The sequence below is a fragment of the Panthera tigris genome, chromosome A1 (genome assembly GCF_018350195.1).
Source record: "Panthera tigris isolate Pti1 chromosome A1, P.tigris_Pti1_mat1.1, whole genome shotgun sequence".
Classification (NCBI taxonomy): domain Eukaryota; kingdom Metazoa; phylum Chordata; class Mammalia; order Carnivora; family Felidae; genus Panthera; species Panthera tigris.
The window spans coordinates 14,093,263-14,120,175 of NC_056660.1; the positions used below are offsets into that span (position 1 = coordinate 14,093,263).

The window sequence follows — 26,913 nt, forward strand, 5'->3', positions numbered from 1 at the left end:
CACAGAGACCGACACAGAGCTTGAACCCACGAACCCCGAAATCATGACCTGAGCCGAAGTCGGACATTCAACCGACTGAGCCACCCAGGCGCCCCGAGAAAATAGTTATTTATATAATCCAAACATTTACCATTTCTAGTGCCTTTCAGGCATTACAGAATATTTGAGTTTCTATCTAGTATTTTCTTTCAGACTGAAGAATTTTCCCTATCATAATGTCTGATAGTGCACATTCAATGTCAGTGAATTCTCATACTTTTCCTTTTGCTGAAAAGGCGATTATTTTGTCTTTATTCTTAAAGTATATTTTTGCTGGATGTGGAATTCTGGGTTGATAGTATATTATTTTCCTTTCGATATTTTAAAGGTGTTTTTGCACTGTTTTCTGCCCTCTGTATTTTCCCCCATATGTAATTTGTTCTTTTCCTCCATCCACTTTCATCATTTTGTCTTTATCTTTAGTTTTCAGCAGTTTGACTATGATGTTCCTGAGTGTGGTTTTCTTTATCTTTATCCTCTCAGAGATCATTCACCTTCTTAAATCTGTGTACTTATTTCATTCTAAATGTGGGAAGTTGGAGGCCATTATTTCCTCAAACGTCTATTTTGGGGACTCTGGTTGCATGTATAATAGACCTTCTGATACTGTGCTACGGGTAACTAAGGCTCTTAATTTTTTTCAATCATTTTCTGTCTTCAAGTTCACTAACTTTCTCTGTATTTCCATTCAGCTATTAAACTTATCCAGTGAATTTTTATTTCAGAATTTTACTTTTACAATCTGAAATTTCCATTTGATTCTCTCTTACATTTCTATTGCTGAGATTTCATATCTTTCATTAATTATGATTATATTTTCCTTTACTTCATAATACTAAATACTTTTAAAGTCCTTGTCTAATAATTCCCACTCCTGAATTATCTTGTGGTTGACATCATTGATTGCCTTTTTCCTCCAATGGTTCATATTTTTCTGACTCCTTTTAGCTTTTATTTACTGTATTCCAGAAACTGCAAATGTTATGTGATGGAGACTGGATTCTGATACATTCCTCCAAGGAGTGTCGATTCTTGTTTTAGCAGGCAGTTAACTAGGTTAGACACAAATTGTAAACTCCATCACACGTATAGTGAGTTGTGGCTCAGATTTTTCTTCAGATTGTTTTTGTCTGTCCTACTCAAGTATGGCTCAAGATCCAGCAAGAGACTTGAATAGAATTTAAACATAGAATTTGCCATTCCCCTTCTCAGGCACTCTTTTCTGTGGTTCCCACTTTACTCTTCAGCATCCCTGTTTACCTCAACCTCCTTCCCCTTGTTTCTCTGTCCAGAAGTAGGCTTTCTATCAGAGTTTTAGTCACTTTGCACCATTGTCCTTACTGTAGCCGTCCTCAAGACAAACTCTCAAAAATGAATAACTATCCCTGTGTTGATCACTTCCTTGAGTTTTAATTCCCCTCCAAAATCATACTGCTTTTGTTTACCCTCCGTAGCTCTCAGGTTGTTATTTCTGCTTTGCTTAGATTTTATAGTGGTTATCTTTGGAATATTCAGTTTGTTAAGAGCTTACTCCCTAAACTAGAAGCAGAACTCCAGTTAGGAGTGATTTTTCATTTCTTTATTTTTCTCACCACTCCTCCAGGTACTCCAGTACCTCTTCCTCTGCCTCTGTATTATATCAGCTCATTCAGTTAGCCCTGTCTGTAAAATATATATGTACTCTGACCTCCTCTTTCCAGTGCTGTCTACCACCATTGTCTCCATCTTGACTTCTCCAATATCCTCCTAATATGCTTCTTAGCTTCCACATAACCTTAAGCCATTTTTCTCTCACACAGCAGCCAGATTGAGATCAAGTAGAAATCAGATATTGTTACTATTCCTTTCATAAAACCTTCATGATCCCAAATCATCTTGTCCCTGCCTGTTTTCATAACATTTGATCCTGCTTTCTAAGCTTAAACCTCACTACCATGCACTTTGTTATTCAGACATATCAAGTTCATTTCCAGTGCCTTCTCAGCTGGCTCTCTCAATTGTCTAGAACCTTTTACCATCGGGTGGCTGCTGGACTCTTTTCATCACTGAGATACCAACTCACATGTTACTTTTCTTTTCTCATAGAGGCTTTCCCTAAACACATTGCATATAATACATCCAGTCATTTTCTGTCCCATAGCTAACCTGTGTTTTCTATGTAATTCCAATCATTATCCAAAGTGAAGTTTTGTTACTTTATTTAGATACTTATTGACTGTTTCACTACATGAGAATGTAAACTCCATGAGGGCAGAGACCTTTTCACTCTTGATCATTGTTGAATCCCTAGTTCTAGAAGTAGTGCCTATTTTAGAATAGGCACTAAGTATTTATTCACTGAATATTGAACCTGCAGGTTGGACTGGTTGGTGTATGACTTCTGGAGCCTCCTTTCCATCTATGAAATCTGAGGTTATTACATATTTCATAGAACCATTGTAAGGCATAAATGATATGTTTAGAGAATATAATGTGGTCCCTGGGAGTCACACACACAAAAAAAGAGACATCTATTTTGCTTTATTTTTTTCAGAGCAAGAAAAATGATGTATTTTTAAAGGATTATAACACAACTTCAGAAAGACTTTGAGGGGAAAGAACTTTAGAGTTCAGAATATTAAAGATAATCAAAAAACTTTATGCAGGCCTAGAGGCTGTGTGTAATCTGGCACAATCCTTCCTTCCTTCTCTTACCATTCAACCCATAGTAACCTTTCTTTTTCTGTATTTTACCATTTCTGGTCTGAATTTCTAGTCTAGAAGTTTCCCTGGGAATATTCAAATGGAAATCAAACTATGGGATGATGAGGCAATCACAATTCTTGCTGACCCAAAATTACTTTATCTATTTATTCACTCATTTATGGAACATTCCAATATAGGAAAAGAGGGAAAAAAACAGCTAAGAAACCATTATTAGAGTTGGACACTTTTGGGATTACTCTTTTTCAGTGTGGCTGTATCTTTGGGTCAGCACCTCTCCTCTCCTTGTTCACCTGGTATATCCCTCTTTATCCTTTGAAGGCTTATTTCTACCATCATCTCTCCTTGATCTCTCCAGCAGAGTTCGTAAGTCTCTGCTGCCTTTATTCAAGCATCAATTCCACATTACATTGTAATTGTGTATATCTTTGTCCTCCTCATACAAAACTCTAAGCTTCTTAAGTAGAAAATACTCCTTACTAACCTTTGTTCCTTTGTTCCCAAACACAGTTACTAGAGCATAGTAGTCACTCAAAACAGGCACTGTAACAAGCACTATTTCTAAGCACCAGCTATGCAGCAGTGATCAAAACAGAAAAGGTCTTTGCCCTCTTGAGCAAGGGGGAAGTTGCATGAATGAGCTAACATAGCCACTGGCTCGTAGTACATATTTTTAAAGGAGGAAACACCATATCACTGACAACATTCCAAAGTATGATCCAAGAGATGTCGGTGAGGGTTACTTGAGTCAACTGTCACATGGTCATATGAGTTTGGGATGTTGATTTGGGATCTTGAATTAAAGAAAATTACACAGTTTTGTTTAATGCAGACTTCCATTTATGCAGAAAACTCATCACTAGAGCCCCCCCAAACATCTCGGTTAATTAGATCTTTCTATATAGGACAATATTGTAAAATATTTATTAACGGTCTCTGTCTCAAACTTGAGACAGTTATAAAAGAAAAGTTTCTTGGTATTTTGCAAAGAGTTACTGTCTTCTTTAAATAATTGCTTTAGAGAGAATATGCTTTTCGGGAAGACAGAGGTCATTTATTATCAGCTAAATGGTACAACATTTTATCCTCATTATTTATATTTATATTCAAAAAAACTACTGTTAAAGATCAAACAACTGATATGGATTGGTGAATTGTAAACTGTGTGCTGAGTTTTCTAGTCATATTTTTATGTTGTGTTTTCAACATATAAGCTGCTCTTATGTAAATGAAGAAATATAAAATTGAGTAATACTGAGTAGCATTGATCCATCTGTAATTATAGGATGTGGGGATGTGGATATGTATATAGCAAACCTTATTTCATAACATGTCCAAATTATTAAATTCACATGAACTATTTAAATTTTGAAAATTGAGTCAAAATAAATAAAAGTAAAATGTTATGCAAGAAAGTTATCCAAATTTGGATACCTGTCTACTCAGTCAGTGGAGCTTGTGATTCTTGATCTTGGGATTGTGAATTAGAGCCCCATGTTGGATATAGAGATTTTTTAAAAATAAAATCTTAGAAAAAGAAAGGAAATTTATCTAAAACAAGGAGTTTAAAGCTATTCCAAAAGTGAATAAGAAAACATTTCAATTATTCCACTTTAATAATAAATGTATTTATTTTTAAAGGTTTTTTTTTTACATTTATTTCTTTTTTAAAGAGTGCACATGCACGTGGGCAGGGAAGGAACAGAGGGAGAGGGACACAGAGGAATTTGGCTCTGTGCTGACAGCAGAGAGCCCAATGTGGGGCTCAAACCACCCAGGTGTCCCATTAATAAATTTAAATATAATTGTAATAAATGAAGCATGAATATTGAGGTGAATATTTAAATACCCTTAACTTATATAAGCACATGAATTATGCTACCCCTTAGAAAAACATTGTATACCTGAACACTAAAAATGAATTCAAAATTAAGTGTTATATTTAAATACCAGTTTGAAAATAATTTAAAAATTATTCCTCTATTGTGAATACAGTTTTTCAAAATATTATCTACATTAATGAGAATTAGATTAAATGTAATGAAAAGTTTGCCTTATGAGTACTTACCTAGTGGAGTGGTTTTTTTTTTTTTTTGTCTATTATTATAAGACTCTCAGTGTGACAAATAAATATCAGGGAGGAGCGCCTGGGTGGCTCATTCAGCTAGGCATCCAACTCTTGGTTTGGGCTCAGGTCAGATCTCAAGGTTAATGGGTTCAAGCCCTGTGTCAGGCTCCACATTATCAGGGCTTGGGATTCTCTCTCCCTCTCCCCCTCTCTCTCTGCCCCTCCCCAACACATGCTCTCTCTCTCTCTCTCTCTTAAAAAAAAAATATACATATATATGTATATATATACATATATATACACATATGTATATACACATATATATGTATATCTACATATACATATATATATACATATATATATACACATATATATGTATATATACATATATCAGATAAAATTGCTTTTAAAAATGGTTTTAAGGGCGCCTGAGTGGCTCAGTCAGTTGGGTGTCCAACTTCGGCTCAGGTCATGATCTCATAGTTCGGGGGTTCAAGCCCCACATCAAGCTCCGTGCTCACAGCTCAGAGCCTGGAGCCTGTTTCAGATTCTATGACTTCTCTCTCTCTGCTCCTACCCCACTCATACTCTGTCTCTCAAAAATAAATAAATAAATAAATTAATTAATTAATTAATTAATAAAAATAAATAAATGCTCTGTCTCTCCAAAATAAATATTTTTTTAATTTTAAATATAAAATAAAAATGGTTTTATATTTTTAAGGATCAATATTTGTAGGAAAAAAATCAAAGTGAGGGGGGTATAGGATTCGGTTGTTTTCTGAATGGACAAAATTAAGTGTCAACAAAGTTGAGAGCCTTTGTAAATAGAAAGTTAATTGTAAAACTAATAAGCATACTTTTTCAATTAGTTTTGAAAGTATATTGTCAGATAGTTTTTTTTGAATGCTAACATTTTTCTTTGGTGGGCTCATAAATACCAGAAAGAATCAAATATAAATGCACCAGCTTGCATCTGATTACTGAAATAATTGTGTAGCCTGAAGCAAACTTCACAGAGGCAGACTAAATTGTCACCATGTTCTTAATTTACTATGTTATGTTTTCCTATTTGGGTTAGATATGTTACTGGCAAATCATTCCCTCCTACAAAGTGATGATAAGCTACTAAGAAAGTGGTATTTTTAGTGCCATTATCAGAAGTTTAATAACTAATCCCATTCCACTTAATGCGCACCGGTGGAAAAGCCTAATAGACCATATATGGATGGTTCTGTTAAAATTCTTAAGCATGGTTAGTAATTACTAGCTTTGCTCTACCTTTTAAGATTTGTCTCTGTCATAATTTGGTTTTAAAAGTTAAATCTAATTTTTATCACAAGACAACACCATGAGAGAAAAATCAAATTAACAAATATTATTACATACCTATTATTTGCAAACACTGCTCAAAATCTGTGGGGTTACAAAGCTGCATAAAACAAACATCTCGATCTCTTGTTTATAGTCTACTAAGAGAGTCAAGGTGTACGTGCATGAGGTATTAAATGAAAAGTTGAGATCCACCAAAATACAATAATTTGTTTAATTGCCAAATTTACAAGCAAGGATATTTAGAGAGAAGAATGGCAGGTGACCAAAATAAACATAGAAGCATAGCAAAGAATAATACACAACTCATTGCTAATTGGATAAGCATCGATATTTTAATGAGAGGAATAGCACAAGTTTGAAGGACAGTGTGAAGAGAATAGAGATTCTAAATGTGGTAGGGGTGATGAAATTGGAAAGAGTTTCACTCTGTGACTCTGCCAAGAAGGATAAAAGAATTTACTTCTGTATGTATGTCACCTCAATTAAATGTTGCATTTAAAACTATTAGACCTTAAAAATATATATCTGAATTTCTGGAAACTTATTGTTGTAGTTTAATAGAAATGGAAACCTAAGCACACTTAGTTTGTTTATCAGCTGATATAATTGTTATTTATTGGTAGACTTTTAGCAAGCACTGGGTGAAGAACTATTAATAACTATATAGATAAGTTAGTAACTCATATAGAGAAGAAAACTAATACTCAGACAAGTTGTCATTCACCTAACAAGTGGCAGGGCTGGGATTTGAACCTGTTTCTATCTATTCTTCCCCCTATTGCCACCTCTTACTTATATGTACCATGCACTGAGTTCAATGCTTCACATGCCTTCCTTGTGACAATTCTATCAAGTAAGTTTTATTTATCCTCATTTTATAAATGAAGGAACTGAGGTTTGGAGAATGTAATAGCATCATAAACGTAAATAAATAATCTTACATAATACCAGACTTGTAACTGTTATATAACCAATGGGACCCCTTTTATATTTTACAGGATTTAGAAAATATTTATTTGGCAATAACAAATACAATTTTAAAGATAATTGAAAATTATACAACTTAGTATGAGGATATTCCTCAAAGTTAAGTAAATCCTTTTCTATGTGGTTTCTTATGGTGATCAATTTCTGAAGTCTTATGGGAAGAATTTTTAATTATAATTTCTAAAATACTTAAGCCTATTCACCACAGCAGTAATTATTAGGATGGCAGAAAATCTCCTTTCTTCAAGCACGGCAATTGCTGTCCAGAATTAGATGTTCACAAGTAATTTTACAATTTTCTCAATGAAGATTAAGGTAGTTATTTCTGTCCTAAGATTGCTTTAAGTGGAGAGTCTAGCTCTACTAGAAGAGGGAAAGAAAAGGAGTCTATAAACTCTAAAAAGCTTTGAATGCCATTGCTCCCCCTCTCCCCGCAAAAAGGCTGAGTCAGAAGAATGGTTGGTTCAAGATGAAAAAACAAAGAATGAAAATGCAATTAAACATGTGCTAATCATGTGCTCATTGAATGAAGGTCTTTTCTTCTTCTTTTTGGAAACGACTTCTCTGCTCTACTCTCCAGCTCTGCCTCCTTGTTTAATTGTTCATAATATTGGAGCCACTCCCCCCCCATTAATAAATTATATCAAATTGTCCCTTAAACCATTTCGCCATTAAAACCCATCCCTACCAAATATTTTATGGAGGGTCACACCTAGTGACCTCCTTAAGAAACCACCTTTATGGGAACTGAGACGACAGTGCTCCAGTGGGGCAGCTCTTCCTCTTTAGCTGCAGATTAAGGGAAGCTCAGGCATCAACTCTACAGCCCTGTCTGGATATTCCACTCCTCATTGCGTTTCTCTTCTTCTAGTTGAGACAATATACAACCATTGTAAACAAATATTTTGTGGGAATCGAGCACAATTTCCTGGGCAACACACTTAAAATAGCTGTTCTTGCGTTATGATAACATATAGGACCTGACCAGATGCTTACAGGCTTATTCTCATCTATCATTTTCACATTGAAAACTATCCTTTAAAGGCTGTAAAACCACTTTACTCCTTATGATACCAGGAAACCAGGCTCTTGGGGAGTGATGGTACACCCACAAGGCAAAAGTAATCACCTAAATTTTTTTTTTGTCCTCAGAAAACTGCTTTCCCTGAAGAAAAGAAAAGAAAAAGCAAATTAAAGGATCAAATAAACTATCCAATACTCTATCAGGACTTTTCTTTCTGCAGTATTAAGAATAAGTAATATATTGGGGCGCCTGGGTGGCTCAGTTGGTTGAGTGTCCGACTTCACTCAGATCATAATCTCATGGTCTGTGAGTTCGAGCCCCACATCGGGCTCTGTGCTGACAGCTCAGAGCCTGGAGCCTGCTTCAGATTCTGGGTCTCCCTCTCTCCCTCTGCCCCTCCCCCACTCACTCTCTGTCTCTCTCTGTCTCTCAAAAATGAATAAATGTTTTTAAAAAATTTAAATAAGTAATATAAACCCTTTGATGGGATTATTTGGGAACAGAATAAAGATTTTTTTCTTGAATGGTTTGTTCACCCCTTTATCAAATAGGCATGCATCTACCTTCAAACTGGCAATATAACATATCCTCCTTTAAAATTACCAGATCGGGGGGCACCTGGATGGCTCAGTCAGTTAAGCATCTGACTTCAGCTCAGGTCATGATCTTGCAGTTCGTAAATTCAAACCCCACATTGGGCTCTGTACTGACCACTCAGAGTCTGGAACTTGCTTTGGATTCTGTGTCTCCCTCTCTCTCTATCCCTCTCCTTCTCGTGCTCTGTCTCTCTCTCAAAAATAAACAAACATTAAAAAATGTTTTTTAATAAAAAAATAAAATTACCAGATAACATTAACATGGCTTTTCAAAGTTCACTGTGAGTTCACATATAATGTAGTTTATGCTGAAAGGTTTTACTTTTCATGTTATGATGATATTATCATATGTAAACCCAATGATACTACTTTTTCCTCTTTCTGATAAAGTAAATTAGGATCAAAAGTAATGAGAAGTACAAAGGGTTGTCACTTCAGTAAACAGTACAGGGAAAAAAGAAGACGAAGAAGCTACAAATCTAGAGAGAGCCACAGCATAAGCAAAAAGTTAGATGGGAACTTGGGTAAAAAATAAGAAACCCACACAGGAAACAGATTTTAGGCAAAAATGTTTCTTTTCTACCCACTTTCTTTTTCATGTCTTAGCTGTTTGATTAGATTGCTAATAAAAATATTCTCATTGTTAAGTATAGCTTGTACAGTCTAACGTACACTTTAGTAATTCTCATTATTTTTTCACCAGAACTTTCATTATAGTTAATTGGGAACCTTGCTTAATTCACATACATTCATCAATCACTGTCTCCCTCTTCTGTGAATCCAAAATGTTTCAGAGATTCTCAAGACTCATCTTTCATTGTAACTACTCCCCACTGATATGCATGGGAACAAACGATATAGCCAGAGGTTGGAATGCATCCCCAATGGTGTATTTGGCATCCTTGTTATGGGATCCTGTCTCTCCTTCCAGGTTCAGTAATCACGTGGAGAGGGAGCAAACTAGTCTGGCTGAAAAAGAATGGGCTCAAAACAGGGATTTGGCTTTCTGAACTTTGACTTTGCAGTGTCAGAATGTGAGAAGTGCACTTTTCAGAGACAGGAAGGGTGCATTTTTCAGGAGCATCACCGATTAATTTGTAATTTAAATGACCATATATAATATACAACCTGAGTTAGAGAAGATGGAAGCACGTTAGAGAGAGAAGACTTTGGAAGAAGTGCTCAGTAATACATAGGAAAAAGAGTCAGAACAGTAAAAATGGCTTAAGATATATGTCGAATGTACGTGCAGATATATAATTTGGAGAAGAGGGCTTGCACACATACAGACATGCACTTACAGCATTGAGGTGATATATATCACTAGGAATTGACTAAACAGCCCACAAGGATGTTAAATAAAAGGCCAATGATTTTTCTTAGGGAGGAGAACAAAGGATGCCAATAAATGTAGACTTCTTTTTGCCAACATGTTTTATAATTATGTTTCATTAGCATACTCCCACCTGTGTACTTGTACATTCACTTAAGCAGCCAGTTGGTTTCCCTGTTTTTATTATTATATCTCATCTCTTTCCTTCCTAACACTTAAAAAAATTAACTATAGGTTTATTTGCTTATTTGCATTATGAGATAGATTGAAAGGTGCGTAAAGGCAGGAATCATGTTAGTCTATTCATCTGTGCACACCTAGTACTTCAGCCTGTGGCCTGGGTCATAGTAGGTGTCCACTAAATATTTGCTGACTATATGATGAGCATACACAATAAGCACACAGCATTCTGTGTATTTCATGGTTATTATTGTTCATTCACAACAATTAGTTCTGCTTATAGAGAAGCAGGAAACAGCTGTGCTGGTGCTTTCAGTGTAATAGCCTCAAGATAGTCCATTTCCTCAGTTGCTTTCATTTATTTATTTATTTATTTATTTATTTATTTATGTATGTATGTATGTATGTATGTATGTTTATTTTTGAGAGAGAGAGGGAGGGAGGGAGGGAGGGAGAGAGAGCACGAGCAGGGGAGGGGCAGCGAGACAGAGAAGGAGACACAGAATCCAAAGCAGGCTCCAGGTTCTAAGCTGTCAGCACAGAGCCCAACTCGGGGCTCAGACTCACAAACTGCAAGATCATGACCTGAGCTGAAGTCAGATGCTTAACTGACTGAACCACCCAGATGCCCCATATATATATGTGTGTGTGTGTGTGTGTGTGTGTGTGTGTGTGTGTGTGTGTGTGTATTTTTTGAGAGAGAGAGAGAGAGGGAGGCAAAGAATCTGAAGCAGGCTCCAGGCTGCACAGAGCCCAACATGGGGCTCAAACTCACCTACTGAGATCGTGACCTGAGCCGAAGCTGGATGCTTAACCAGCTGAGCCACCCAGGCTCCCCTTCCTCAGTTGCTTTGTTTACAGTTTGAGGCAGGGGAGCATGAGTTAGGGAGTCAGCCATCCTGGGGGTGGGTTCTTTTCCTGTCACCTCCTGGTTGCTTCATGGTGGGCACATATTTAACTGTGCCTCCATTTCCTCATTTGTAAAATGGGTTAATAACAGTACTTATCTCAAACGGAATATATCAAACAGTGAAGAGTTTTACATATACATTGCTTAGAAAAGTGTCTGGAACACAGTAGGCTCACAGTAAAGGTTGGACCTTGAAAAAGTATTATTATTCTAGGAATTTACTCAATTGGGTTAGATTATACAACAGTGACGTATGACCTTCAGTTCAACCCAAGAGAAGTTTATTTCTCACTTACACTGCATGCCCAACATGGGTCTGCAGGGAAGCTCATTTCCTTGAGGTCACTCAGGGATGCAAAACGATGGAAATTCCATATCAGTGCATATTTTCTTGATTACTACAGTGGAGGGAAGGAAAAGTGGCAGATTGTTCATTGGCTCTTAAAACTTTTGTCTGGAAATGATTCACCTTTGCTAACGTTTTAAGTCACATAGATGTGCTTTATTTCAAAATGGTTGGAGAAGTATAATCTCCAGTCTGCCAGTTAATTTTAGTGTTTGTCTTTGATCTTGGTTAGATTAAAAGTCATGCACAGAAGTCCTGACCCTAGTAATTACCACCAATTCTTTAATAAAGTAGAAATTCAGATTCTCACTGTATTTGATGTGTACAGTTAGCAAAATATTCCTTTGTTCTTTTTGCTCTTATCTCTGTTCCATCGGGTAATTTTTGTTACCAAATACTAAGTAACCAATTAACAGTACAGTCATGCTCTGCCAGGTAAATTCAGTTTTCTCCCTAGCTTATGAAGGTGATCCATTCCTGGGAGGGCAGTAAGGAACTGTAGTATATTCTCATGAGCCTAAAATATAATTATTAAAAATTTTGTGGAGAAAAACTATGATTTCCTGAACTCTATTTATGCTAAAATAATACCAAATTTCATTTAATGAACACCATTACATTCACAGTAACATTAATATCATAATACAGCCTAACTGGTGATCTTCTCTTGATTAATTACTGGCTGTTTACCTACTCCTTTCCAGCACTTACGCAGCTTATAAAACCACACTCATGAACAAAACATACATATGGTACTCTATGTTTCTATACTCAGTCCTAAGAGGTAAAAACAAAATTACAGGACTAAAATAAATAAACAAATGGAAATAATACATACGATATCACATTCACCCTCCTAGCTGACAAATTAGAGGTATCAGGCATGACATTATCAATGCTAAAAACTCACAAGTCCAAACAGAACTTCAGCGCAGCGTGACCCCTCTGTATAACTTTGGTGATGCTTGTACAGCATCACATGCACATGTTCACCTGGACACCTGTTCTCCAACTGCAGGGAGTCTAAATCAGCCCTCCTTCATGAAAGACGTGTTTGTAAACCTAACTCAGGGCATTAAATTAATATTTTTGTTTATGGTATAGGAGAGTGGTCCAGATTCATTATACTGGAATTTGAAACGGAAGGAGTGATAGAGGAACAATTTAAAGACTCTGCGGTCTTGTATATTGATGAATTTCAGTGGTAAAACAGCGAAGAACATGCTAAGTGAGAATAAAAGGAAACCTAACTTAGGACATGGAAAATATACTTATCTAACGAGGTGTATCACACAGTACAATTTTTCATCCTGCTTGCATATTATTAATAACAGTCATTTCTGGAGTTCTTCTTAAAAACTTAGTGCAGTGGTCTCTTGTTTTTCTGGAGTTGCTCACAGGTTGTAGAAGAATATAGCAAAGTATAGTACATACACTGAAATTTTATTTTTTTTTAGTTTCAATTTTTATAGAAGCATAGTTGGTATACGTGTTACGTTAGTTTTGGGTGTACAACATAGAGATGCAAAAAGTCTGTACACTATGCTGTGCTCACCACAAGTGTCACTACCATCTGTCGTAAAACACTACTACAATACCATTAACTATATTCCCCAGGCTGTACCTTTTATCCCCATAACTTATTCATTTCATAACTGGAAGCCTGTATTTCCCACTCCCCTTCACTCATTTTGCCCCCATCCCCCTCCCCTCTGACAACCACCAGTTTATTCTCTGTATTTATGGGTCTCTTTTTGCTTTTTTGTTTGCTTGCTTATTTGTTTTTTAGATTCCATGTATAAATAAAATCACATGGTATTTGTCTTTCTCTGTTTGACTTATTTCACTTAACATAATGCCGTTTCGGTCCATGTTGTCACAAATGGCAAGCTCTCCTTTTTCTAGCTGAGTAATATTCTGTTATACATATATAATATATAAAGAATACATTCTGTATGATATATATTATATCCTCTTTATCCATTCATCTATCACTGGACACTTGGGTTGCTTCCTTATCTTGGCTATTGTAAACGCTGCAATAAACAGAGGGGTGCACATATTTTTTGAAACACTGTTTTCATTTTCTTTGGGTGAATACCCAGTAGTGGAATTACTGGGTCATATGGTATTTCTAATTTTTAATGTTTTGAGGAAATTCCATACTGTTTTCCATAGTGGCTGCACCAGTTAACATTCCCACTGACAGCGCATGAGGGTTCCTTTTCCTCATTCCTCACATTGTCACCAACACCTGCTATTTCCTTTCTTTTTGATTACGGCCATTCTGACAGGTGTAAGGCGATCTCGTTGTGGTCTTGACATGCACTTCCTGATGGTTAGCAATGTTGGGCATCTTTACATTTGTGTTGGCAATCTGTATGTCTTTTTTGGAAAAATGTTCAGTTCCTCTGCTTATTTTTTAATCAGGTTATTTGTTTTATTGGTGTTGTGTTGTAGAAGTTCTTTATATATTTTGGTCAATATACCCTTTCTTGGATGTATCATTTGCAAATATCTTCTTCCATTCAGTAGGTTGCCTATTCGTTTTGTTAGTGGTTTCCTTTGCTATGTAAAAACCTTTTATTTTGGTGTAATCCTAATTATTTTTGTTTTTCTTTCCCTTGCCAGAGGAGACATAATGAGAAAAAAAATGTTGCTAGGCAGCTGTCAGAGAACTTACTGCTTGAGTTTCTATAGTTTTTATGGTTTGAGGTCTCACATTTAGACCTTTAATCCAGTTTGAGTTTATTGTTGTTTATGGTATAGGAGAGTGGTCCAGATTCATTATACTGGAATTTGAAATGGAAGGAGCGATAGAGGAACGATTTAAAGACTCTGTGGTCTTGTATATTGATGAATTTCAGTGGTAAAACAGCGAAGAACATGCTAAGTGAGAATAAAAGGAAAGGAGTATATTTATCCATTTATTATATATGTTTTGCTACCAGAATATATCTTCAGCACCAAGAATATTACTAACAAGGGATAAGTGCTCAGTAAATATCCTTTTGAATGAAAACATTGAAGAAGGAAGGAAAGAAAGAAAGAAAGAAAGAAAGAAAGAAAGAAAGAAAGAAAGGAAGGAAGAAAGAAAGGAATAGTAGTTCATAAAAAGAGTGATGACCTAAGTTGGTAACCTGTCACAGACGCCAGATATAATGGTGCTAGAATATAGGACTTTTGGAGGCATAACATTCCGCCAACAAAAGGACCTCTAATGATTCTTGACTTGCTGGTAAATAGTATCAGAAAAAATGGGGACACAAGGAGAGAATAATTTATATACTCTTTAGCAATATTTCTAAGCATTTGGATCAGAAACAGTTTTGAGAAAAATTCTGTTAAAATTGTGGACCTCTTTTCCCAAAATACACATGTACATATCCCTCAAAATTTTGCATGCCATTTCAGGAGCTTTGTGGATGCAGAAAAATCATCCATGGCTTAGTGATGAGTAAATTACCACATATTTCTTTATAAAAATGAGAACACTAGGGGCGCCTGGGTGGCTCAGTCGGTTGACTGTCCGACTTCGGCTCAGGTCACGATCTCACAGTTCGTGGGTTCGAGCCCCACGTCAGGCTCTGTGCTGACAGCTCGGAGCCTGGAGTCTGCTTCAGATTCTGTATCTCCTCTCTCTTTGCCCCTCCCCTGCTCGTGCTCTCTCTCTCTCTCTCTCTCTCTCTCTCTCAATAAATAAACATTAAAAAAAAATTTTAATGGGAACACCAGATATAAGTCATGTAGGAAAGCAGATTTCAAAATTTTCAAGAAAAAAAGTACAAGTCCCATGAAGAGAAATTCAGCAATAAAAACCTTTCAGTATTTGTAAGAAGTTTTAAAAACATCACTATGAAAATACAGTAGCAAAAATGCCAGCAAAAAAAGAAACCATTGTGAGTGAAAAACACATACCAAAAAAACAAAAAGGAAGAAGAAAAAGAAGAGGAACACAAGTGCAGAGGAACAACACAAAACTATGAGATAAACGTGAGACAGACCAAAACCCAGAGCGGAGGTGTAGTTGACAAAACTAACGTTAAGTCCTCCATCAGTTTCCATAGTGACGGAACCGGCTTCTTCCCCTGCTTTGACCTAACAATCCACTGTTGGTACAAAATACTGCTTTATCTTTCCTACAGAGAACAGTTTGCCCATTTGCTCAGCCTCTTCTGAGCATCTAGTTCCCCCTGTGCCTGGTCTTTGTCCTCTTCTCTACCTTCTGCCTCACCTCCACCTTCCGGGAACATGGTTTCTTCCAGATTATATAAGGCCAGGGCCATATGTGTGCTTTTTCTAGCCTCTTGCTGTATGAGTCTTGGACCAGTGTAATTTGCACATTTTCGGGGACCTAGGGTTCAGGGTTTTCAGACTCATCAGACGGGAACATCTATAAAATAAACCGGTGTATTTCTTGCTAGTGTTAACCATCTCTCAGTAAGTAATTACATTTTATGGAAAAAATAAATAAAATGAGGAAAAAGTCCCCTTTTCTACTAGGGTTGGAGAAGGGAAGGGAAAAAAGCACAGAGTGGTGAATAAGGTAGAAAACTCCTTCCTCCACTACAGTGGATTTGGAACAAGAAGTGGAAGATACTACTGGCACCCTTTCAAGTTCAAAGGCACAGTCTAGGTAAATGATACCCACTGGACTGGCCTGTTGTTGGAGACCAACAGTAACTTTAGAAGATGATCCAAGGAAAGCACAACTCTCCAATTCCTATTGTTATTTCATCTATACTCAGTGCCAGCACTATCTTTAAACTAAAAAGAGTAAAATAAGTAGGGTCTAAAAGGAACAGACAGTTGTTTAGAAGAGTTTATGTCTGTTCAAATATTGAAAACCCCAAATATGATTCAAGACTGACTCTCAGTACTGTAAAATAATTTCTATATAGATAATGGGAAAAATACCATAAGAACAAATCAGAAAACAAATATTCAAATTTTCCCAGTTTCCCCTGTCAAAAAAAATAAGAAGATGGATTTTAGATTTTTGAAACTACAGTTAAATATTTTTCATGGTTACTTATACCTAAATTTTTATATGAATCAAGAAGTGTATTATTGACTTGTTTAGTTAACATAAGGATATTTTTTAGTCTAAAATGGTAAAGGAGAAACGTAATTTAAAATGGAACAAAACAGAAAATGCATTTGAAATGAACAGGAAATTAGATTTCAAGATTAACAATGGTGATTTTTTTAAATAGATATGACAGAATACAGTCTTTCACAATTTAAACTCGTTTGTGATATTAGAAGGAAGAATGACTTTCCATTGAGATGTAGCTTTTACTCTGTCATTTATTCTTTGAACTTGGTTAACAGGTGTTAGGCGCTTATGTGTTTCTCCAGTAGAGAAGGAAATAACTGTCAGTCAAAACTGGACATTAGTTTCCTGTGTGTCCTTTCCCTCCACAGAGAAAAGTGGTGCATTCCTTATAATTTGCTCCCAGTACCATCCTGGACCTCGCTTGTTCTATATGCAGTATTCTCTACCCCAGGTGCCCATAAAAATAGCGGGTTGCTGGAGTATTGGTACGTGCTATATTTCCCCAACTGAAATAGATATTAACCCTAGGAATAAGGATCCAAGATTCTTCTTTATGTAGAGCTGTTTAGGGAACACAGATAGTGAAGGAAAAGTTTGTTTTTCATCATGAAGAGTAAATATAAAGGAGGTATAGGGTATTGAATTAATTTGTATAACTACATTATATTAGGAGATATATTTATGAGTATTAGGAAATTTTACATACATAATGAAGTCTCGGTATAGTGCAGACATTTTTAAAATTGAACTTTATTTTGAGATAATTGTAGATTCACATTCAGGTTAAGAACTAAGACAGATCTCATGTCCTTTTTATCCAGTTTCTGCCAATGGTAACATCTTGCAGAACTACAGTATAATATCACAACCAGGATACTGATACGGTCAAGATACAGAACATTTCCATTTTCACCAGGGTCCCTCATGTTGCTCTTTTATGGCAACACCCTCCCTCCTCCTGACTCTCCACACTGGTCTGTTCTCCAGTTCTATAATTTTGTCATTTCAAGAATGTTATGTAAATGGAATGATACTGTATGTAACCTTTGTAGATAGTTTTTTTCAATTAGCATAATTCCGTGAGGATTCATCCAGGTTGTTGTATGTATCAATAGTTTGTCTTACTTTACTGCTGAGTAGTATTCCATGGTATGGATGTGACACAGTTGTTGAACCATTTTTACCTATTGAAGGACAACTGGGTTGTTTTCATTTTGGGGGTATTACAAATAAAGCTTTTATAAACATTTGTGTACATGTTTTCCTGTGAACACAAGTCTTCATTTCTCTAGGATAAATGCCCACGAATACAATGCTGGATCAAATGATAATTGCATGTTTAATTTTTAAGAAAACTGTTTTCTCTAGTGACTGTTCTGTTTTACATTCTTGCCAGCAAATGAATGAGTGGTCCAGTTTCTCCATATTTTTACCAGCAGTTTCTGTCGTCACTTTGTTTTATTCTAGCAATTCTTATAGGTATATAATAATATCTCACGTGGTTTTAATTGGTCTGTCCCTAATGGATAGTGATATTGAATATCTTTTCATGTGTGTATTTGCCATCTGGTTGTCCTCTTCAGTGAAATGTCTCTTCATGCCTTTTGACCATGATCTAATTGTATAGTTTGCTTTATTTTACTGTTAGGTTTTGGTAATTTTTCATATATTCTAGATTTTACTTCTTTATCAGATATGTGGTTGGCAAGTATCTTCACCCACTCTTTTCATCCTTTTGACAGGTTCTTTTGTAAAGCAAATGTTTTTTTTTAATTTCTGTATAATCCAGTTTATCAATTTTTCCTTCCCAGGCTTATGCTTCTGGTGTCAAATCTACAAACTCCTTACCTAGCCAATTACAAAGATTCTCTCCTTTTTTCCCTAATTTATTTTATAGTTTTACAATTATTTATGTTTCTGAGCCATTTTGAGTCAAATTTCTTAAAGACATGAGATTTAGGTCAGGGGTTTTTGTCTCTTGTTTTTTTGTGGTTTATTTTTGGGAGGGAGGTTTGTTTTTTTGTTTTTGTTTTTTGTTTTTTTTTTTTTCTTTTTGCCTCTGTATGTTCAATTGCTCCAGCAATTCAGTGGAAAGATGTCTTTCCTCCATTGAATTAATTTTCTACCTTTGTCAAAATCAGCTGGGCATCTTTGCGTAGGTTTATTTATTGGTTCTCTATTCTGTTTGTCTAATCTATAGGTCTATTCCTTGCCAGTATCACATAGTCTTTAACTATTTAATGCCTTGAAGTCAAGTAGACTGGTTCCTCCCCCTTTAACCTTCTGTTATATAAGTTTTAGAACAATCTTTTTTAAATCTACTAAAACTCTTGCTGGAATTCTTAAAGGAATTATATTAAGCCTGTGTATCAATTTGGGGAGAATTGATACATTTACTATATTGAATTTTCCAATCCATGAACATGGTATGGCTTTCCATTTTATTTAGGTATTATATTTCTTTCATCGTTACTGTGTAGTTTTCATCACACAAGTCCTGTACATGTTTTGTTACATTTGTAACTCTCTTTTTTTGTTAATTTAAATTGTGTTTTTATTTCAGTGTTCATGTGTTCATTGCTAGCATATAGAGATTACAATTGATATTTTTATGTTAATCTGTGACTTTGTTAAACCCAGGCATTACTTTCAGGGGGTTTTGATAGATGTTGTTTGATTTTCTACATAGAAAATAATGTTTTCTGCAAACAAAGACAGTTTATTTCTCTCTTTCCTATTCTGTATTCTTTTTTGCCTTTTTTGTTTGATTGAATTGGCTACAAATTCTAGTACTTTGTTGAATAAGAGGAGTGGGAGCAGATATTTTGTATTTTTCCCAGTTTTAGGGGAAAATCATTCATTCCTTCTTCTTTTAGTATAATTTAGCTATAGGATTTTTGTAGATGCTTTTATCAAGCTGAAGAAGTTGTCCTTTATTCCTGTTTTTCTGAAAATTTCTTTCATCATGGATGAATGTTGAATTTTATCAAATTCTTTTCTATATTGACTGATCATGTGATTTTTCTTCAGCCATTAATTTGGTGGATTATATTAATTAATTTTCAAACATTGAGCCAAACCAGCATTCCTGGAATAAACTTCAATTGTCATCATGTATAATTTTTATTATATATTGTGTAATTCTATTTGCTTGTATTTTATTTAGGATTTTTTGTCTGTATACATAAGCGATGTTGGTCTGTAGTATTCTTCTTTGTACTGTCTTTAGTTTTTATTTTGGTATTATACTAGCTATAATATTAGTTGAGAAAAGTTTCCTTCCCTATTTTCTAGGTGAAATCATGTATAACCAGGATCAGTTTTCTTTAAATGTTTGATAGAATTTTCCAGTAAAACCATGTAGGCCTGGAGATTCTTTTGGGAGAGTTTTTAAGTAATGTCTTAAATCTCCTTAATAGTTAATAATCTATTCATATCTATTTCATATTGAGTGAGTTATGGTAGTTTGTACTGTTTAAGAAATTTGCCCATTTTGTTAAAGCTGTCAAATTTATGTGTGTAGAGTATTTTACAGCATTTACTGATTATGCTCTTGATGGCCTCAGGGTCTGTAACAATATATGCTGTTTCATTGCAGGTATTGGTAATCTTTCTCTTCTTTCTTTTTTCTTTGTCAGTTTTACTGGTATTAAGACTCAGCTGTTTGTTGTATTGATTTTCTTTGTTGTTTTTCTGTTTTGAATTTCATTGATTCTTACTTTCATCTTTACTATTTCCTTCTGCTTGCTTTGCTCTTATTTTTCTATTCTTAATGTTGGAATTTAGGGTATTGATTTGAGATATTTCATCTTTTCTAATGTATGTATTTGCACTATAAATTTTCCTATCATTACTGTTTTAGTGGGGTCCCACAAAGTTTGATAGTTTTATTGTAATTTTTATTCAATTCATTGTATTTTTTGTTTTCCCTTGAGAATTTTTTTTTTTGACCCATAGGTTATTTAGAAGTGTGTTGTTTTAGTTTCCAAGTGTCTGAGGATTTTTTTTTTTTTCTGTTGCCTTTCTGTTACTGATTTCTGTCTTTATTCCTTTTTTGTAGGAGAGTACACTATAGGATTTCAGTTTTCTAAATTTGATGGATGTGTGCTGTGGCCCAGCATATGGTCTGTCTTGAACAATGTGTATTCCTCTGTTGTTGTTGCATGTTCTAAAAATGTTGGCTGATGGTGGTACTGTGTTCTTCTGTATCTTTGCTGATCTTCTAACTAGGTGTTCTATCAATTGCTGAAAAGAAGGGTGTATATACACACAATATAGCTCTGTATTTGTCATCTCCTTTCAGTTTATCAGTTTTTGCTTGACATATTTTCCTCCTCTATTGTTTGGTGCATACACATTTGGGATTGGTATCTAATTGGTAGATTGGCCTTTGTGTCATTAGATAAGGTCCTTCTTTATCTCTAGTAATTTTATTTTTTCTGGAGTATATGTTATATTAATATAGCCACTCCTGCTTTTCCTTTGATTAGTGTTTGAATGATAGATCTTTTTTATTCTTTATTTTCCACTTGCCTGTATTATTATATTTGAAGTTGATTTCTTGCAGACAGCATTCTTTTTAAAGCATTATTATTTATTGTTTGTTTATTCTCCTTGTTTTCCATTGCTGTGTTTTGTTTTTCATGTCTTCTTGTGGGTTGCTTGAACATTTCTTGGAATTCCATATTGATTTATCCATCATGTTTTTGAGTATATCTCTTTGTATAGATTTTTTAGTGGTTGTTTTAAGTATGACATTATGTATATGTATTTTATCAGAGTCTGCTGTGTTTTACCAGTCCAAATGAAGTACAGAATCTTTATTTCCTTTACATCCCTTTGCCCTCCCCCACTTATAATCTCTTTGTCTTAAATATTACCTCTACACATACTTAGAACCACATTGGACAGTGTTAAAATTTTTACTTCTATGATAAATCATAATTTAAAACACATATTTACTCATGTTTTGCTTATTATGTTCCTTCTTCCTTCCTGGTGTTCCAGTGTTCCTTTTATTGCTTCCCTTGTGTTTATAAGACTGGTTATAGCCACTTTTTAGACTGGCTTTGATGGCAACAAATACTTTGTTTTCCTTCATCTGAAAAATCTTAATTTTTCATTCCTGGGTAGTATTTTCACTGGTTATAGGAATCTGAGTTGACAGTTCTTTTTTTTTTTTTCAGTACATAAAATATATTTGGCCATTTCTTCTGGCCACCGTAGCTTTTGATATAAAATATGCTGTCATTCTAATTGTTTTATACCTGTAGGTGAGATGTCATTTTTCTCTGGCTGCTTTGTAGGTTTTGCTTTGTCCTTTGTTTCAGAAGTTTAATCATGATTTGCCTTGGCATAAATTTCTTCAGATGTATGGAGTTCAGTCAGCTTCTTAAATCTGTACATCATGCTTTTTTTTGCCAAATTTGAGAAATATTCAGCCATTATTTTTTCAGGGACTATTTCAGCCCTGCTCTCTTTCCTCTCTCCTTTCCAGAATTCCCATGACCCAAATATTTTGGATGTTATAATTCATAGATCCCTGAGGCTTTGTTCCTTTTTTTTTTCAGTCCATTTTCTCTGTTATTCAGATTGGGTAATATCTATTATTCTATCTGCCATTTAACTAAATCTTTCTTCTGTCCTTTCCATTCTGCTGTTAAGCCCATTCACTGAGCTTTTTATTTTGGTCATTTATTTGTCAGTTCTAAAATTTCTTTGGTACTTTTTATATCTTCTAATTTTTTGCTGAGTGAGACTTTTTGTTTCTTTCCTGAGGCTTTCTATTTTTTTTTATTTGTTTCAAGCATGTTCATGATTGCTCGGTGAAGCATTTTTTAAAAATCATACGTGGTTTAAAATCCTTGTCAGAAAATTCTAACATCCCTGTCATCTCAGTATTAGCATCTATTGGTGACATTTTACATTCTGTTTGAAATCTTCCAAATTCTTGATGTGACATGTAACTTTAGATTGAAAGACGATATTTTCTTATTATTCTTTGAGATATATTGTATCCTATTTAAACCTCTTGTTTTAGTTGACCCTCTCTGACATTCCTCCATTAGGAGAAATAGGGAAGCACTGCATCTTTCCTGCCAGGTGGAGGTAGAACTCCAGATTCCCCACCTGGATTCTACTGACGTCTAGAGAGTGAGGGAGGAGGCAGTGCCTCATTACTACTTGGTAGGGGCGGGAGTTCTAGCTAGTGAGGCTAGTGTGGGTGGCCTTATTGGTGTTGATCAGAGGCGAAAGTCCTGACTCTCTACTAGGCGTTCTCTGATACCACCCGAGTGAGGAGGGAGAAGAACATCTCATTACTGTTTGGCAGGGGGGGAAATCCAGGCCCTCCACATGGTTTCCGCTGACTTCTTGAGGGTGGTGTTCAGAGATGCAAGTCCTGGTTCCCTATTGTCCTTCTCTGATACACCCCTGACTGAGGATGTTAGAGACTCAATCTCTTGATTGAGATTACATCTTGATTAGTAGACTTCCCACTTACTTTCTGGTGTGGGTAGAGTGGGGCTACTGTTTTTCTGTGGTGTTGAGCTAGAGTGCAATAGTTGTCTAAAAGTTTTCTCTTTTGCTGGGTTGCACCTTTCTTGGTTCTTTGGCTGAAGAAACCAGGCTTTTGTTGGGGACTTTTTTTTTTGGTCTGTACCCACGGGTCTAATCTAGGTTGCTAGCCTCTTTGCCTTGAGGTCTAGGATATGTGAGGCAAAAAGACAACCCTGGCAACTCTACTAAATTTATTCTTTGGCCCTGGGGTCATTAGTCAGTCTGCCTTCTGCTTTCCAACTTTCAGAGTCTTGTTATATTTGTTTTACATATAGTGTCCAAATTTTTTCAGTCATACCTAATAGGAGGAATAGAGAAAAATATGTCTGTAGTTGGTAATTTGAGATAATATTAGATCTGTCTCTCCTGGGGAATTCAAAATTTGATTTTAACATACTCTATTTTTTAATTTTTATTTATTTATTTTGGGAGAGAGAGAGCATGTGGGGGTAAGAGACAGAGAAAGAGGGAGAGAATCCCAAGAAGGCTCCATGCTGTCAGCACAGAGTCCAATATGATGTGAGGCTGCATCTCAGGAACCATGAGATCATGACCCGAGCCAAAATCAGGAGTGGGACCCTTAACTGACTAAGCCAACCACACCCCAATTTTGACACACTCTTAAGGAAAATCTGTATAGCAAGTTTTTAGCAGGGTCTTCCTTAAACCACTACGATTAGTCTGTATTTGTAAGGATAGATACTGTCCTATTTTAAATTCACAGAGGTACTTGTAACCATTATTCTTGGCAATCTTATTTTGAAAGAAAAATAAAGTTTTAATAATTATGATGTGTAGAAAAACAAGTGTATTCAAATATACTTCAAATGCTTATAATTTTAATATTCTCTTTATATATCCCTTACCTTGTTATATTCTTTAACAATTAAGTTGTGGAAAACAAAATTGGATAGCCACAAAATCCAAAATGTTTTTCAAAAGTGTATTACTATTCTCAATGACTACATGTCTATAGGTTTTCAAGGTGAAGAATTGGCATAATAAATTCATTGACTATTCAAAAACATAGTATGTCCTAGATATTGTACTAGAGATATAATGATGAGCAAAACATATACAGTTCCTGCTTTAATAAAATGTAGTATTCTTTTACAATAAAATAGCAAAATAAAAGTGAAATCAAATCTTCTATGAAAGCATTTTATGTGTTTTTATGAATAGTGCTGTTCAAGAACATTAGAATATTATCTCTTGAGTATATTACTCCAAATACTAGAGAGAGACAAAAACAGACTTCTCAGACAGTGGCTTTTATCACCAATGGTTATTGAAATTGAATTGAAAACAAAAATTATATTGTGAAACATTCCATTGATATACAATGAACAGATTTCAGTAGTTTCTGAAATATCTCATGGATTTTTAATATTAGTTTAGAGCATAACATGGTTTAGACAATGTTACCCAGTGAAGGCCGTAATTGTTAATGGTTTATATTAGCTGAAAGCAGTAAAATCATCCAAGGACTCTGTTAGTGTTAGAATAATAATTTACCAAGACAATTACCACATACTGGAATTTTTTGCAGCTCTAATTCAGTATTATTAATAATGGATAAAATTGCACTTTTCTCAGGTTGCTGTGGGCAGCAGGGAATTATTTCAATGAATATTTCAGCACATTATTTTAATCATTGTTCCACCAAATCCAAGCAGGCAATATTTTATGGTTCTTAATTCAGTCTACTAAGAAACCATGGTCATTAAATTGCAAACTATTTGTAGTGAGGTCTATCCTGTGATTTACAAGCCTTGTTAAAGACAGTGTAAAAGAAGGAAAACTGTGCCATTAATACTTGTAATTTGATGCTGCATTTGTTACTGAACTCCCCATGATTAATGTTTTCAGTAGAAAGAAGAACATTGTAGAGAAAACAGAGCTGACTATTACAATGCTTAAAATATGAGAATGTTACTCTTTTAAGTTTTGGTCATTTGGACAGGAAATATGTATGTAAACACAATCGTAAAACATAAATATCTCAAAAATCATCTTAATTTTCCATTGAGACCAAAGAAATAAAGCCTTAATGTTATGTAAAAAAAATATTTCCAGTTATGCATTGTTATTAATAGTGCCTACTGTTTATTTCCTCATTCCTAGCCAATTGCATGATTTCTGGCGTTTGGATTACTGGGAAGATGATCTTCGTCGAAGGAGACGATTTGTTCGTAATGCGTTTGGCTCCACTCATGCTGAAGCACTGCTCAAAGCTGCAGTAGAATATGGTCAGTACCAATACCTCTTACACAAAACTTCCCTGGATACGATGGGACTCTTTGTGGTTGAAAATTCATTTTTTTTCCACTAGCATTTAAAATTCAGCATGTCGGGGTGCCTGGGTGCCTCAGTCAGTTGAGTGGCCGACTCTTGTTTAAGGCTCAGGTCATGATCTCAAGGCTCAGGTCATGATCTCAAGGCTCATGGGTTTGAGCCCCACATCAGGCTCTGCACTGATGGTGCGGAGCCTGCTTGGGATTCTCTCTCTCCCTCTCTCTCTGCCCCTCCCCTGGTCATTCTCTCTCTCTCAAAATAAATAAACTTAAAAATAAATAAATAAGTAAGTAAATAAATAAATAAAATTCAGCATGTCGTAAGTCAAAAATACTATGTTCTGCTTTATCCTTCAGTGTCATGTAGGTGACACTTACTCAACCCAATATTTCACCCACTTGATATATTTTAGACCCTTAAACTTCTTTTTAATAGATTAAAAGACTCTAGGGGCATCTGGGTGGTTCAGTCGGATGAGCGTCTGACTTCAGCTCAGCTCATGATCTCACAGTTTTTGAGTTCGAGCCCCATGTCGGGCTAGCTGCTGCCAGCGCAGAGCCTGCTTCAGATCCTCTGCTCCTCTTCTCTACCCCTACCCCGCTGGCACCCTCGCTCTCAAAAATGAATAAACATTAAAAAAAAAAAAAGACTCTATACGAAGGATTATTACTCAACATCAACCTTACACAGCCTGAAACAAGAGTAAAATCAGTTTCTTTATCAGTTTCAAATTCTTTCAAAATTTTGGTGACCAAGATACAAGGTGGCAAAACACACGATTGTAACTGTGTACTCAGACTTATATATTTTTATGTACAATTTGTGTATGTGTACATACACTCATATATGCTATATAAATATACATACATGCATGATATATATATACACGTATGTATAGTGTTTGTATATATATACATGCACATATTTGTGTATTTAACAGAAACAAATGTCTTATTAATAATCTCATCATATGACATTCTCAATTTTTTTACTATTTTATTCTCTTCAGTCTAAAACAAAACAATAAAATAAATACTGCTACAATATGTAAATTTAAATTACCAGTCCTCCAATGGGTTGCAAATAAAGTTTAAAAAAAAAAATCTCACATTAAATATATCATCAACTATTACACTACAGTAGAACTGTACCTTAATTTTTCCTTTAAAAAATCTATATTAAATAGAAAATATGAAAATATTTTTATAATTTAATAAAAATACTACTATTTTAGTTTGCTGTCTACCAAGAAATATAAATAGGACTATTTTGTACCATTTTTAAGTGCTCCAACAAATTGAAGTGTAATTGATCAACTCAGAATTGAATAAACTATATACACTCAGAAAATACCATTAATGAACCCCTATCTATATATTTTTGTTATTAACCACTTTTGTTCTTACAATTACTTGTGTTTTTATTATGATAATTTTCATTTACTTGAGTATAAGTGAGCCATATGTTTTAAAATTTACCG

At 35.1% G+C, this 26,913-nt stretch overlaps 1 protein-coding gene across 8 annotated transcripts in view; it reads left to right on the forward strand.

Moving 5' to 3' along the window:
• NBEA (neurobeachin) overlaps window positions 1-26,913 on the forward strand; it is a 678,339-nt gene that overhangs the window by 408,452 nt on the left and 242,974 nt on the right. For all 8 annotated transcript variants that reach the window (XM_042998658.1, XM_042998776.1, XM_042998897.1 and 5 more), the window contains one exon: window positions 25,263-25,387. In XM_042998658.1, coding sequence (XP_042854592.1) covers window positions 25,263-25,387 — 125 coding nt within the window. The remainder of the gene's footprint in view (window positions 1-25,262; window positions 25,388-26,913) is intronic.